At 56.3% G+C, this 13,889-nt stretch overlaps 1 protein-coding gene across 1 annotated transcript; it reads right to left on the bottom strand.

The window, feature by feature from the left end:
• Positions 1 to 272: 272 nt before the first annotated feature.
• Positions 273 to 13,873, bottom strand: TGM1 (transglutaminase 1). The gene is made up of 15 exons (XM_045569836.1): positions 13,751 to 13,873; positions 12,717 to 13,028; positions 12,378 to 12,566; positions 11,150 to 11,398; positions 10,649 to 10,767; positions 10,400 to 10,507; positions 9,811 to 9,985; positions 9,265 to 9,403; positions 9,025 to 9,128; positions 6,790 to 6,878; positions 6,145 to 6,298; positions 5,749 to 6,030; positions 5,446 to 5,606; positions 4,942 to 5,078; positions 273 to 680 (listed from the first exon to the last, which is right to left on the bottom strand). Exons 2-15 carry the CDS (start codon positions 13,024 to 13,026, stop codon positions 452 to 454), a joined length of 2,445 nt encoding a protein of 814 aa, XP_045425792.1. The 5' UTR covers positions 13,027 to 13,028; positions 13,751 to 13,873; the 3' UTR covers positions 273 to 451.
• Between the last annotated feature and the right edge of the window lie 16 nt (positions 13,874 to 13,889).

Genomic DNA, 13,889 nt, shown 5'->3' with positions numbered 1-13,889 from the left:
TAGTGGGTGCTGTGGAGAGGGGACAGTCCTACCCCACCCCAGGGGGCTTCAAGAGGCTTTGGTCAGCAGCAGCCCCCTGGGGTGGGGTGGGGGACTGATTAGGTAAAAACTAGAGGTTGCCCTGACACTACTGCTGAGCGGGCACCGTCACTGACACACCAGCCATATTTCTCAGCACCAGGGCACCAGAAATGCCACGTGCATCCCCGAGACAGACCGTGGCCCCACGCTGCTTGGCCTGGCATGGACTGATAGATGGACAAAACAGCAGCTCACATTAAAAAACAGTTTATTACCATCTGCGCCACCCCGCACAAGTGAAGACTGGCTCCCTCTCCAGGAGCCTTGGCCTTCCCACCCGAACTCCTGGGGAGCCACTCTGCAGTGGACCCCCATCTTGGGGCATTGTCCTTGCTCATCTGATTCCAGTCCCAGTGCTCCTGGCCCAGGGCTAAGCTCCACCTCGAGATGCCATAGGGATGGCCTCCCCCGAGTGACTGTCACCTCTAGCGTCTGAGAAGAAGCTCCCGCCCCCGGTGGCTGGGGCCACGTCCACCTGGATGACACCATGCACCTGGGAGAGCTGTGGGCTGTCCAAGCTGGCGATGAGTTGGCGGGGGCCTGGTCGCACAGGCACAAATGTCTGCCGTAGTGTCACTGTCTCATTGCCCCCAATGTCCCTGTGGGCAGAGACAAGGTCATGGGCCCAGAGTAACTGGCAGTGCAATGGGGAGTGGGGACTGATCCAGGGCAGCCAGGAAGGAAGGAGCAGGAAGTGGAGCCATTCAAGCATTTCTGGGCTCACCTGGACTCTCCACACCCAAGGCCAGGATGAACCCCAAGCCCCAGAGCCGCCTCTGCACGGCCAGGTCAGCAGCAACCTGCCCAGCGGCCTGAGCTGGAAAACTCGCCCTCCCGCCCCTCCCACAGCCACCTGCACGCAGACTGCTGGTGCCACCCACGGGCCTCTCGCAGCCTCCCTTCTCTCCACCACCACTGCTCCCGCCCTCGCCAGGCTGTCCTCATTGCACCTGGGACTCCAAACCCAAGACAACTAATTGAGACTTTGGGGTCCAACACAGTATTTCCAAATGCTTTCAGTTTTGCCAACAGCCTAAGTGGAAGAAAGTTAATTATTCTTTGCCACAATCATCTTTCCAAAGAAGGAGCACTTTAATACACTAAAAACATTATGAGGATGTTGTCTCAAAAAAAAAGGAAAGTCCTTCCTAAGAACAGATCACAGGTCTCTTTAAATTGACATGTACTCTTCAGTCTAAGTGTGTGTGTGTGTGTGTGTCTGTGTGTGTGTGTGTGTGTGAGGGGTAGTGGGGTGTGGGGGTGGAGAGGTGGGTGCATAAACACACACACACACACACACACACACACACACACTACTGTGTCTTTATTGACCTCTGAAAATTGATTCTCAGCCTCCCACCTGGGAATCATGATTTCTCCAGTTTTCCAAGTGGCCTTCTTGCCCCCCATCTCGCTTTTTCATTCTATTCTGCTAACCACTCAGAGGTGAAGCAAACCCTTCCAGGACGTGGCTACCTTCGTGCGTGTGGGATGAGATCCCAGCTCTCTCAGCTGACACACAGGCTCACTCTGACTCAGCCCCTGCGCGGCCCCATTGCCCCACCGTTCCTCCTGCCAACCCGCCCCACCGAGTGCCTTCCCCTCCCGAACTCACCGCCATCCTCATGCTTTGCAGTCTTAGCCTTGCATGGAGTGAGCACCCAGCTCCGCCCCCACCCTGGGTGTCCTTATGAAGGCCCACTCTTCCTCCGAGGCCTGGTCACACCACCTCTCAGTGAGGGCTCCCTTGAGTACCTCCTGCCCCTAGGAAAATGAATCTCACCCTCTTCTGAGCTCCTCCAGGAATCTGCACCTTGCTTTTCATACACGGAACATGATTACATTTATATTGCATCTGCTCGTGCCTGCTGGAATCTGTCCTTCCTGCCTCTGCCTAAACCCTTACCTCCAGCCCCTAGTCAACCCAAACCTGCCAGGTGCTGTACGGTCACCATGGTCCTCCAAGGGAATGAGCCAGCATCTCTGAAGACCAGCTCTCCTGGAGCAAGCATTCGGCTTGAAGCCTGCTTCTGAGAGGCTTCCCCAGACCGTTCCTTCTTCCCTGATTTGTTATCTGTGTGGCTTAGGACAAGTTACTTAACTTCTGTGATCCTCATTTTTGAGTCCATAAAATGGAAGTGAAAGTAAAATGAGGGGGTGGGATCAGATGGTCTTGAAAGTACCTCTAAACTCCATGAAGGAGGAAGCAGGGATATATAATATGATACAGTATGACAGACAATCTATAAATTAAGCCTGTAACTGAACAGGTAGGCTATATTCTGACTACTTACAAATTTGTGCTCTTAATTTCTGCCTACTTTTCCGTAGATATAAGGTTTAAGGTTGTTCAGGCTCAGACTAGCTTTTTTTTAACTTTCTTTTTTTTAATATTTCAAAATATTATGGGGGTACAAATGTTTTCAGTTACATGGATCACTTTTTTATTGAGTCAGGGTTATAAGTGTGCCCATCACCTAGATAGTGCTCATTATAGCCATTAGGTAGGTTTTTGCCCACCCCCTCCTCCCCCTACCCCCTCAGACTAGCTTTCAAAAGCCTATTTAACCTATATTATAATTGAACTATAATATTTCAGAAAGTAACCTTTACACTGCAATAACTAACATTATTTCCAAGAGAAACTGCTTTCCAGATTCCAGCTGGGAATGTCAAGATCTCTCCCTGCTCTGGTCTCGGTGTCAGGTGGGGCCTTTGCCACACTCCTTTTGCAAGTTGGAGCTGAGTACTAGAGTTGGGATGTGCCAGTAACCGAGTATAGGTAATGAACTCCCTGACAGGGACACCAGCACTTAGACATCGAGGTGAGCACTGTCCTTCCACTGTTCAACCGTGTTGCCAGGGCTTGAAACATTTTACAAAACTCCTCGTGGACTTTTCTTCAGATCCTTTTAAACCACGCACACACGCACACTCAGGCACACACACACAGAGGGGTCAGCCTCTGCCTGGCTTCTGATTGACAGGGCATTATTACCCACCTTGTTCACTTACCTTTTTAATTAGTCTTATTTCTAAATGACTTCAGGCTTTTTCCCAAAGTCAAATCCACCCCCTAAGAAGGGAGATTGGCCACTCTAAGGACATTCTAGAGGATATGATTCAGGCTCTGGGGGAAATTCCCAGGAAGGGTTTGGAACAGACTTCCAGCCTCCCTGGTGACTGCTTTGGCGGTGACAACAGTCATCTGGAGGAGTAAGTTCTGGAATGTTTATGAAGTGGCCAGTCACCATGCTGGGGTGGCACACCTTATGGTATAATGGGGTTTCATACCACTGCCTTTGATGTGCAAATGAGAGGCCAAGTACACCCATCTTGGAATCTAATAAATCTCAGCCAACAGCTCAGGGATGTCCCCCTCAGGCCCCCAATTGTCCTGGTGGCCCTGGCCTGGGCTTGCAGGAGCCACGGATCCACAGAATGTCCAAGAAGGACCTGCCTTGAGAAACCCATCATCCAACCCTCTCATTTACTGTGGGGAGACTCACACAGTCCACAGCTGAGGAGGGACCAGGTGTCCCGACACTCAGGGCAGTGGTCCTTCCCCTACTTTCAGGTGGGGCAAGAAGCAAAGATGTGGTGGGGCTGCTGAGGGGAGTCTAGCTCTGGGAGTCCTTCAGGACGGCAGGGACCTCCCTCCATCATCACATGGGTGGGGGTAAAAGATGCCTGCAGGGCCAGACTAGCAGGGCAGGCTGTCCAGGCATCGCAGCTCTACTCTCTGAGCCACCAGAGACCCTTGCAGCACGACATGACAAAAGTGCTCCTTTGTAATGTATCACAACATTCCCAGGGGCCCAAGATGGGGCAAAGGCCACTACCAGGAGAGCTGCTGTGTGTGAGGGGGAGGGGTCGGCAGGGTGGGCGGGTTTCTCTCCCTCAAGAGCTCTGTGTCTAAACAGAAAAACATCTACCCCACAGAGCTGATCTAAAAGGTCAGCCCCAGCCTTCTCTGCAGTCCTTCTGTGCTTTTCCTGCAGAGGGACAGGGTAGCACATGGGAGTTTGTGTCAGAGATGACAGCCACAGGCCCAGGAACATGAGCACTGTGTGTGCCCTCATGGGGTTCAGAGCCTCACCTGGCCCGGGATCAAGTCCAGGCAGGCTGGGTGAGGGACCGAAGCCTGGGATTTTCTCCTCTGGAACTGCTATTGGCCCTCATGGCACAAGCCAAGCAACAAGCTCAAGAGCCTGTGTGTGGAGTGCACCACAGTGGGAAGAGCAGAGTCTGCCCCTTACAAGCTGTGAGACATGGCCACCAGCTTCTCCATCTGTAAATGGAGGTGATGATGGCAATAATAAAAATAACAACTACCCACGGAGCACGAACTCTGTGCCAAGCACTGCACTGAACTACCCTTGGCCCAGGTGCTATTGCTCTCCTCACTTTACAGGTGAGAACACTGAGGCTTGGAGGAGATAAGTCACTTGCCCAAGAGCACACAGCCCGTGATTGATGGAGCTGGGACTTGAACCCAAGTCTTTAGGGTTCCAAGCTTCACTCTTAGTCATATGATGATCTCTAATGTACTTTAAAGGGGTTTCGTGATCTCCAAAGGAGATGATATGCCTGAAAGTGCCTGTGCTGAGCAAACGTTAGCAATGAGTTACTAACGATTCTTGCGTGGCACTCGAGCTTAGGGACACAGAGTGCAGCATTGGGCACCCGGCAGGTCCTTAAATACTGGAGGGACTGAACTGAGTCAGGCAGTATTGCTGCTTTGTTGGGTCCTGACAGAACACACCTGTCCAGACTGAACGAGGAAGCAAAGCTGGGACCCAGGGCAGCCATGGGGAAGGCCAGGGCAGCAGCAGGGGCAGGAGAAGAGGCCAGACTCACCCAACGTTGAGGATCTTGGGTCTCTGTAACCCGGAACCCTCGAGCCGGAAGACAACATTGGTGAGGGTGACAGGCAGGGGATTCTTGAAGACGATCTGTACTTCACACTCCTGGCCAACCACCGCTGCTCCCAATAACTGAGAGAAAAAGAGGCCCACCCCCCACATCAGAGACGCTGGCAAACCTATGGGGACCATACCCTGCACCAGAGAGGGAAAACTCCCCAAGTCCCACATTTATGCCCCTGAGAGCAGGCTCCCCAAAAGTCAGAGAGGAAACTGCAACCTACTCCCCAATGACAGCTACCACAGAATCAGGGATATGAGATCCCATTCTACAGATAAGGAAACTGAGGCCCCAGAGCCCACAGCCAGTTCTTGACCTTTCTCTCCTAGAAAGACCCATCAGGCCAGCCTGTTCCTGGCTTAGCATCCTCCTTTGATGGCTCTCAGGTGCTGGCCACTGCTCCCTGGCCACCCCTCCTACCCAGCAAGCTGCACTTACCGTAAGGGAGAGGTCTGGGGTGCGCAAACGGAAGGTATGCTGCTTGGCCAGCACCTGCCCGTTCTCCTTGACGTGGCCTGAGACATTGAGCAGCATGGCCCCCTGGTCCACCAGGTGGGGCTGGTATTCCTTGTAGGCCACGGGCATGGCCACGCGGTCCGCTGGGGAGAAGAGGCATGGCGTCACCAAGGCCTGCTTCCCTACACGCACCCCCCGGGGTGCTACCCATTGCTCCGGGGGTCTCCATGTGCACAGCCCCGGGGTGCCTGGCCATCCAGGCAGGGCTGGGTGAGGAGCACTTACAGGCCCCTGGTGCCAGCACCACTTCTTTCTTGGTCTCCTTGAAGATGGTCCCAGTGACGCCAGTGTAGAAGGTGACTGAGAGGTAGAGGTGCAGCTTCACGGTGCGGCGGCTGCTGCTGCGATTGGTCAGCAGCACAGAGACCGTCAGATCCTGCCCCATCACTGCGTCCTGCGCCTCCACCTGCATGGCCACATCCTCTGCTGAGTCCCGGGTGGCATACACGTTGGGTTTGCTGCCGTGGGCAGCTGCCGTCTCCACTGCCTTCCGCTCTGCTTCTGAGCCTGGGGGTTGAGGGTCAAGGGTGAGGTTCCAGCTCCCGCTGGGGGTTGGGGAGTGAGTGCTCAGCAGGAATACTTGGTGCGGGGCCCAGAGCTGGCTGGGCTGGGGGACAGTACCTTCCGGGTACTTATAGGTGTGGGTGATGTCCTCCCGCATGTTGGAGCCGATGGCCTTCGTGACGATGAGCGAGCCGATGGCCTTCTCCTCCACATATACAATCTTGAAGCTGCCATCGTCCTGCCGCTGCCAGTACACCTTGTCACTATTCACCTGTTAGGGGTGTGGGGGGTGAGCAGGAATGAGTGGGCCAGAGGGTCTCAGGGTGGGCCTCACCCCAGGCGGCCTTCCCCGATCCCAGGAGCTGGGGGGCAGGGCTAGGTCCCAAGGGTGGGAACTTCCTGGCAGAGCCCAACCCAGAGACGTCCCTGAGCTGAACCAGATGAGGCCAGCGAGCAGGGAAGAAGCTGCTCTGGGAGGCTCCTTGCATTGGGGCATTAATGACAGTAATCCCTTACACTTGCTTGCTGGCTTTACGACTTGTGAGGCAGTTTCATATCCATTATCTCTTTTGATCCTGAGTACAGGAAGTAAGGCAGCCATTATTATCCCCTTTTTACAGTTGCGGAAACGAAGACTTGTAGAATGGAATGAGTGACTTGCCCAAGGTCACACAGCCAGTCAGTCAGCAGGGAAGTCAGGACCTGAGCCAGCACTCCGACACTCCAGACAGCCCGAGAAGGCACCTGGAGCCCAGCCCTCACCTCGGCAAAAATGAAGGGTGTGTCGTACTTCATGTAGACCAGGCCATTCTTGACGGACTCCACGGAGCAGGGGCCACAGCAGAAGATGCCTAGAGAGTGAGGCGGGACAGAGGTAACAGAATGAGAGATGCGGGCAGGCCCAGAGTGACCCTCAGGCCCTGGGGAGAGGCCCACACAGGGGCCATCCTGGCCCAGTGCCCACTCGGAGTCACCAAGCACAGGAGGGAACACAAAGAAGAGAGCAGCTGCATTTGGCTGTCAGCTGTGCTCAGCCCAGGCTGCTCTGCAGGAGGACAGGGCAGGGAGCAGGTGGGTGGACAAGCCTGACTTGGTGACCAAGTCCTTGGCACACTTCTTCTCGGCTGGCTGAAGTTGGATGACCACTGTCTGTGACCCCTAGAGGACAGGACCCCCCACCCTTCATCGGGACCAACCCAGAGCCCACAGTGGTGGCTGGGATCACAATGACACCACCACCACTATTCCAGAAAGATACATAACAACCCCTCAGCTCTGCAGACTGTTGTGTCCTGTCTGTTGGGGAGTTGGGGCGGGGAAGCTGGTGGGAAATACAGTCTGTCCTTATCGTAGTCAGGAGGGTTTCCTAGAGGAGATGGGCTGACAGGAGGGGGCCTGGCAGAGGAGGACAGAGCCAGAAGTCAGGGCCATCCAGCAGGAAAGGGTCTTAGACAACACCTAACCCTGTGCACTCCTTTACAGGTGGGGAAATAGGCCCAGCAAGGCCAAGTGTATGCCAGGATCTCACAGGACGGTAGGTAGAGAGAGCCTAGAAGGAGCTAATATTTACTGAGTACCTATGATGTTCCAGGCATGCTGCTAGTCCTCTCTGATGTATGATTTCAAATTTCATCCTCCCAACCACCCTATATGGTATATATTATCCCCGTATTATATATAAAAACACCAAAGCTTAAAGGTTGCAGGTCCTTACCCAAGATCATACACCTGAGAAGAGATCAAGCTAGAATCGAGCCTTAATCTGGTGGCTCCAGAGCCCCCTACCTGCCATCCACCCACCACCTCCCAGAGTAGGGGCCAGAACTCAGATCTCCCAGCGTCTGAGCCACACTACTCCAGCACTGCAAGCACTGCTGGGTTGCACAACTCAGGGGACACTGCTCACATAGATGAATGGGAGGGGTGTGAGAAGAGACCAGGACAGGAATGTAAGCTAGGCAAGGGCTCTCTGACCTGGGACGAGGAAGGGAGAGGCTGGACAGACAGCAGCTGCTGGGGCAGGCTGGCAGCCTGGGGCCAGAGTTTCAAGGTTGGGGTTGGGGGTTGTTTGAGAACAGAGTGTATTTTTTCAGAAACACATGTGTGGACACAAAAAAGAGACTGGTAGGTTATGTCAACAGTGATTACATCTTAGGGCTGGGTCAGAGGGGCTATTTTCTTCTTTGAACGTATGTGAGCCCTAATTTTTTTCTCTACTGTGCATATAACTCACAGTGAGCAATGGAACAGACAGGAAGGAATGGGTGAAAGCGAGAGTGCATGTTAAAAGGGAGGGAGTCAGGCATCGGAGCCGCTCAGCTGCTGACCTACTGCTCTGTGCCCCAGAGAAGGTCACTCCACCTCTCTGGCCACCGTTTCCCACATCCTATAGGGCTTGGAGTGGGTCCCAAGCCTGGCTGGTCTTCAGAATCACCAGGGGAACCTTCCAAAATATACATTACTGAAATATATTTTTAGAAAGTCTAATGTATCAGGTTTAGGGTGGGACTTAGGAATTTACTTAAATTTTTTTTTTTTTAAAACCCAAAAACCTCCTGAGGGAATGAGAACGTTTACACTTTGTGTTATTCAGTTCTATGCTTCTTTTTCCTTCTGTGCATGTATTACTTAAAATAATGAATTTTTAAACTTTAAAAGTATATAAATAAAAGATAAAAGGGTACTTCAATTAATTATCTCCAGAATATATAAGTCAAAAAAGCAAGTAAGAATAGTGGATTTAGGGTGGAGGGAACCTCTCACTAAATAATCTTATGTCTTTTTACTTTTGAATCTCCTGAGTATATTTACTGTTACAAATAAATAAAATTTAGGCAAATAGATAGTTATGTAGAAAGGTGAAACTAAACTAACAGCTGCATGGTGGTTCAGTTAATTAATAAGTCTGTTTAAGAAGCTGAGGGGTTATACTGTGGACTTTGTCACCCAGGTGGGGGAGATAGGTAGGGCCCAGGGGCCAGGCAGCGCCCCCCTCACCGCTGCTGGTCTCCTGGGGTGTGGCGTCCACAACCTGCCACCCATCGAAGCCTGAGGGCAGGTCCGGCCTCTTCATCCAGCAGTCATTCCACACGTGGAAGTTCCTGGGTGGGCACCAAGGGAGGGCTGGGTCTGAGCCTCCTGTCCAGGGCCTCCCCAGCCCCCCGCGTGCCTGCCCTCCGCGCCCAAGCCTTGGGACACTGCTCCTCTGCAGGGATGGGCAGTCCAGCCCCAGCTCACCAAACTGAATCGTGGTTCAGGTGCTCAAGTGGCTTCATGTTCTCATCAAAGTAGATGTCCATGGTGAGGGACGTGTCTGTGTCATGTGCGGAGTTGAAGTTGGTGACGGTACGGGCGGCCAGACCCAGGCAGCGCAGCACTGTGGAGGAGCAGGGGTTGGCTTTGAGGGCAAGGAGGGGGGGCAGGTGAGGCATCAGACCAGGAATATCAGGGGGAAAAGGGCCACTGGGACTGCCAAGCTGGGCATGGACTACCATGGTCAGGGTCACCAGGTTCAGGAGGCCTTTGGGCCACAGAGCACCTGGGATTAGGGGAAGCTAGGCTACCTGCCTTGCCCAGTCCCTGCCTGTCCCTTCTCCCTCCTCTCCCTTAGGCCTCTCTCTGTTGTTAACACTAATTAATGATAATTAAGGCCAACCGGTTGTCCACCCCCGCCTGCACCCCGCACTGTAGCCACAGCTGGGCCTGGCTGGATGAGGGTGGAGCCTGGCTTCCCTCCCTCCTCCTCACAGGGCCGGACCACGCCTGTCCCGGGCCCTCCACTACCTGTGGTGGTCACACCAGCAAAGACCCAGCACTGGCCATAGGGCACAGAATAGCCTGTGCGTAGGTAGCTGAGCAGGATCTCCACGCTGCCCACCCATGCTGATGGGTTAGTGCCTCGGGAGTAATCACCAGACCAGTTCCCAATCAGGACTCCATTGTCATCCAGGGAGTTCACCTGCCCAGGACAGGATGGGGTGGGGCGAGTTGGGGGACGGGCTCAGGATCTGCCATGTTATCCCCAGCGCAGCCCCTGACCCTGTAATCCCCCCTCACCCCCAAATGCCTCAGGATCTAGACATCAGCCTGAGCCCCACCCACCTCTCCCCTGAGCCATGTGCCCTCCCACCCCTGCTCTGACACAGGAATGTGAATCCTGGGTGTGCCAAGTTTTGGGGCTGGCCCTACATTCCACGGGAGCTGGGATAGGAGCCAGGAAGGGTGGGGTGGAGTGGGAGGGGGGAGGTGAGGGAGAGAAGAGGAGGAGTGAGACCCCTTCCTGTAATACCCTTTGCAAGGGCAGGGCCAGGGCTGGGGCAGGGGAGGCAGCAGGTGGACACACAGTAGGGCTCAGAGACAGGAAGGTGCTCACCATGGCGGAGATGACCCGGGAGACACTGACTGGGTCCCCACGGCCTCCATATGGCATCCCCCGCCGGTCCAGGATGTACAGGCAGGCATCCAGCACTCCGTGGTCAAACTGGAAGGGCGGGGGGCAGAGGTGACAGTGGGCCACAGTTACCTCTGCCCTCTATGGCTGAGCACTAACCCTAGGCCAGCAAGCACCCCGCCCCACCTCTACCCCCTGCTCCCAAATGCATGTGACCCTGGCCAGCCATACCTGGCCGTAGTTCCAGGTCCGCTCGCCAATCTGCGCCTCAGTCCCGTAGTAAATTCTCCCCGACTCGTTAAGCACATACTCCTGCCGCCAGTCCTCGTGGTCCACATACACGATGTCCTCTGTGTCCCCAGAACACATATCTGGTTCCCTCCAGCCCTCTCCCCAGGCCCCACATGCTCCTCACCAGTTCTGCTGGACTCAGGTCCGCAGAGGAAAATGGGCGGATGTCTCTAGCCTGATGGGCCTGCTCTCGGGAACGAAGGAGGGAGCATGGCAGGGACGGTGGGGCAGGTTGGCCATAGCCAGGGCCCTTCACCAGGAGAGGCGAGGCTGGCTGTGTGACCTTGAGCAGGTCACCATTCTGCACTGGGCCTGCACTGCACCTGAACAATGGGAGGCTGGCTTCTCCTAGGCCAGCACCTAGGCACCCAGCCGGGTCCTAGGGAAGGAAGCCCTGCCCTGCCCTGCTACCCACCCTCTGCTCCTGAGCCCACTGCTCACCTGGGCACCAGGGGTTGAAGAGAACGTAGATTTCATTGTGGGGGTCAAAGGGCAACTGGAACTCCCCAGCGTCTGTGTGTGTGCGGACTGTGAACTGGAACTTGCCGATGATGGCGTTGGGGGAGGTGTGGACCCGCAGATTCAGGTCTTTCCCATTGGCCTTGGTCACCTGGGCCTTCCAGCCCCCACTGCCCCCCTTGCCCACGGGGATGATCACGTGCGTGCCCTTGCCCACCTCAGGGTTGTTACCTAGAGTGGGGGAATGGGCGATTAGCTGGTGAGGCCTCCCTGAGGAGAGGGGATGGAGCTTTCCTTTCTCTCAGCCCCACCCAAGGTGTGTGTCAGCCACTGTGTCTGTGTGCCTGAGTTGGACTATCACCTTATTCTGTGACAGTCTCCCTCAGAGCAGGGCTGTCCCCACCCGATGCTTGCCCACATGCCAGGGCAGGGCCCCAGTCCAACATCCCAAACCTGTTCCCCTGATGCTGAACTCAGAGGTAGGGAGGAGAGACCAGGGCCACTGTCACACTCTGCCTGTCTGCCTGTCTCAGTGCCTGGCTGGAGGGACAGAGCCGTCCGGGCTGGCTGCAAGCCCCCAGCCCCATATGCGAGGGCAGTCCAGATCCTGAAGGCCAACCCTGCCTGCTCCCTGTGGCTGCAGCTTCCAGAGCCCAGGGCATCCCTGGTGGAGGTGGTGGGCATACCTGGGAAATTAGAGGCTGAGGTGGGCAAGGTTAGGCCCTAATCAAAGGGTAGGAGGAGTCGCCTGCCCCCGGCAGTGGCATAATCACCAGCCTGGGAAGTCAACGGCCACCAGGCAACGCGGTGAGGGAGGCATCTGCCCTGGGCCATGGGGACAGAGATACAGAGACTGAGACAGAGTTGGGGTGGGGGTGAGGGAGGGGAGAGAGAGAGGAGAAATCCAGCCATATCCTGGGGAAAGAGCAGACCTGGAAAGGACACATCTAGAGGCAGCAATGCTGAAGGAAAACGGGGGCAGACCCTGAAAAAGGACTCTGAGACAGATGCCCCTGGAGGCTTGAGGAGGGTGAACTTGGGAGTGTCCCTGAGACACACCCCTAGGGGCACAGACACACTTGCACCTGCCTTATCTGGCAGAGGTGAGGAGTAGGACAGGGGAGGAGCCTAAAGCCCTCTCTGACCCTAATGCCAGCTCCTTCCCCCCAAATCTAGAGCCTTTGCCCTTCCCGATCCAGGCCCCACTGACCAATGAGCAGCTCAAGGGTGATACGATCGGAGGACTCGTAGGGCCGGGACAGGAGGATGACTATGTGGAAAGGCTGCCCGCGGCGCACAATCAGCTCGTCGTACTCAAACTCGTCCGTGTGGTGCTCTCGGCGGTTCTGGTCTGAGCGTGAGCTCAGCAAATCCACACCGGTCACCACCAGCATGCCCTCTGCAAGGCCACAGCTCTGGGTCAGCGGAGCCCCCACGGGGAGCCCAGGCCTCTATCATCAGCCTCCCAGCCGCCCAGGGAGGCCAGGATGAGTCTCAGGTCCCACTAAGGCCTTTCCGCTCTCAGCTGAGGTGGACGGGTTGGCCTCACCTCGAATGGTGCCATCTCCTGCTGCGTTTACGCCGCTGCCCCGGGAGACAGGCCGGCGGGAGTCTGAGCCCCGGGAGTCAGTTCTTCGACCCCCAGAGCGGGACCCTCGACCCCTGGAGCCAGAGGGATCGGGCCCCCAGTCATCATCCGCCTCATTTCGGCATGAGCAGCAGCCGCAGCAGCGAGCCCAGAAGCCTCTTCTGTGAGAACGTCTGTCTGGCTCTGGCTCCGGCTCTGGGGAAGGCGTGGTAGGGGGCTGCAAGGGGTTCCCGCCCCAGCGGCCCACATCTGAACGAGGCCCGTCCATCATCCCTGTGAGGAAGAGGCAGGGAGGCTCCTTTACCCAGGAGGCCCCAGCCAGCCCACTCAGAAAGCCTGACCCAGACAATCTGACCTTGACTGGGAGATTCCACACCCCCAGCCCCGGCATCTAGAGACACTTTCCAAGACTCCATTCGGACTCACCCAGAGAAGCTTTCCATACTGCGAGAGCAGCCTTGCCCCCACTCCCACATAGACATCGCCCAAATCACATCCAAAACACACATGCCCAATGGAGAAACCCACTCAAGGATCCACCCCGGGAAGTGTACATAGTTCCCTGCGTGGACACTCGTCACAGCCGCAAGACCCAGCTGCACAGACAGGCCCGAGTGCCCCAGCACCTCTCCACCTGCCCGCTCCTCCGTCTGGAGGCCCACGACACTGACCGCCTCTAGGACCCACTTCTTAGCACAGATCCGCCACTCAAGGCTCCCCACAACACAGGCAGGCGGCCCGAGGCCGGGAGTCCTTGGCATCCCCATATGGGGCAAACCCCATGCGGCGCTGCCAGCAGGGGCGGGGCGCGGCAGGTGCCGGGAGCCCGTGCTCAGCTCCAGGGAAAGCGGAGTCCCCGCGTGTTGGGGCAGCCCGGCGGGGCTGACAGGTCGGCCGGCCCGCACCCCACCTTGCTGGGGCTGGACCTTGGTGCGCTGCCCCCAGACGGCGACGGCCCGGGGCTCAGCACCGCGGAGCGGGTTGGAGCCTCTCACCTGGCAGCGGTACTGGCGACGGCAGCGCTGAGTCCCGGCGGGACTGATGGGACGGGACGGATGGGCTGGACGCCGCCGCCTGAGTAGAAGGTGTGGGGCCGGCCGGGTAAGTGGTTTATGAGAGGGGAGGGCGGGGCGA

This window comes from Lemur catta, chromosome 1 (genome assembly GCF_020740605.2).
Source record: "Lemur catta isolate mLemCat1 chromosome 1, mLemCat1.pri, whole genome shotgun sequence".
NCBI classification, from domain to species: domain Eukaryota; kingdom Metazoa; phylum Chordata; class Mammalia; order Primates; family Lemuridae; genus Lemur; species Lemur catta.
This window is presented reverse-complemented; position numbering and strand designations above follow the sequence as displayed.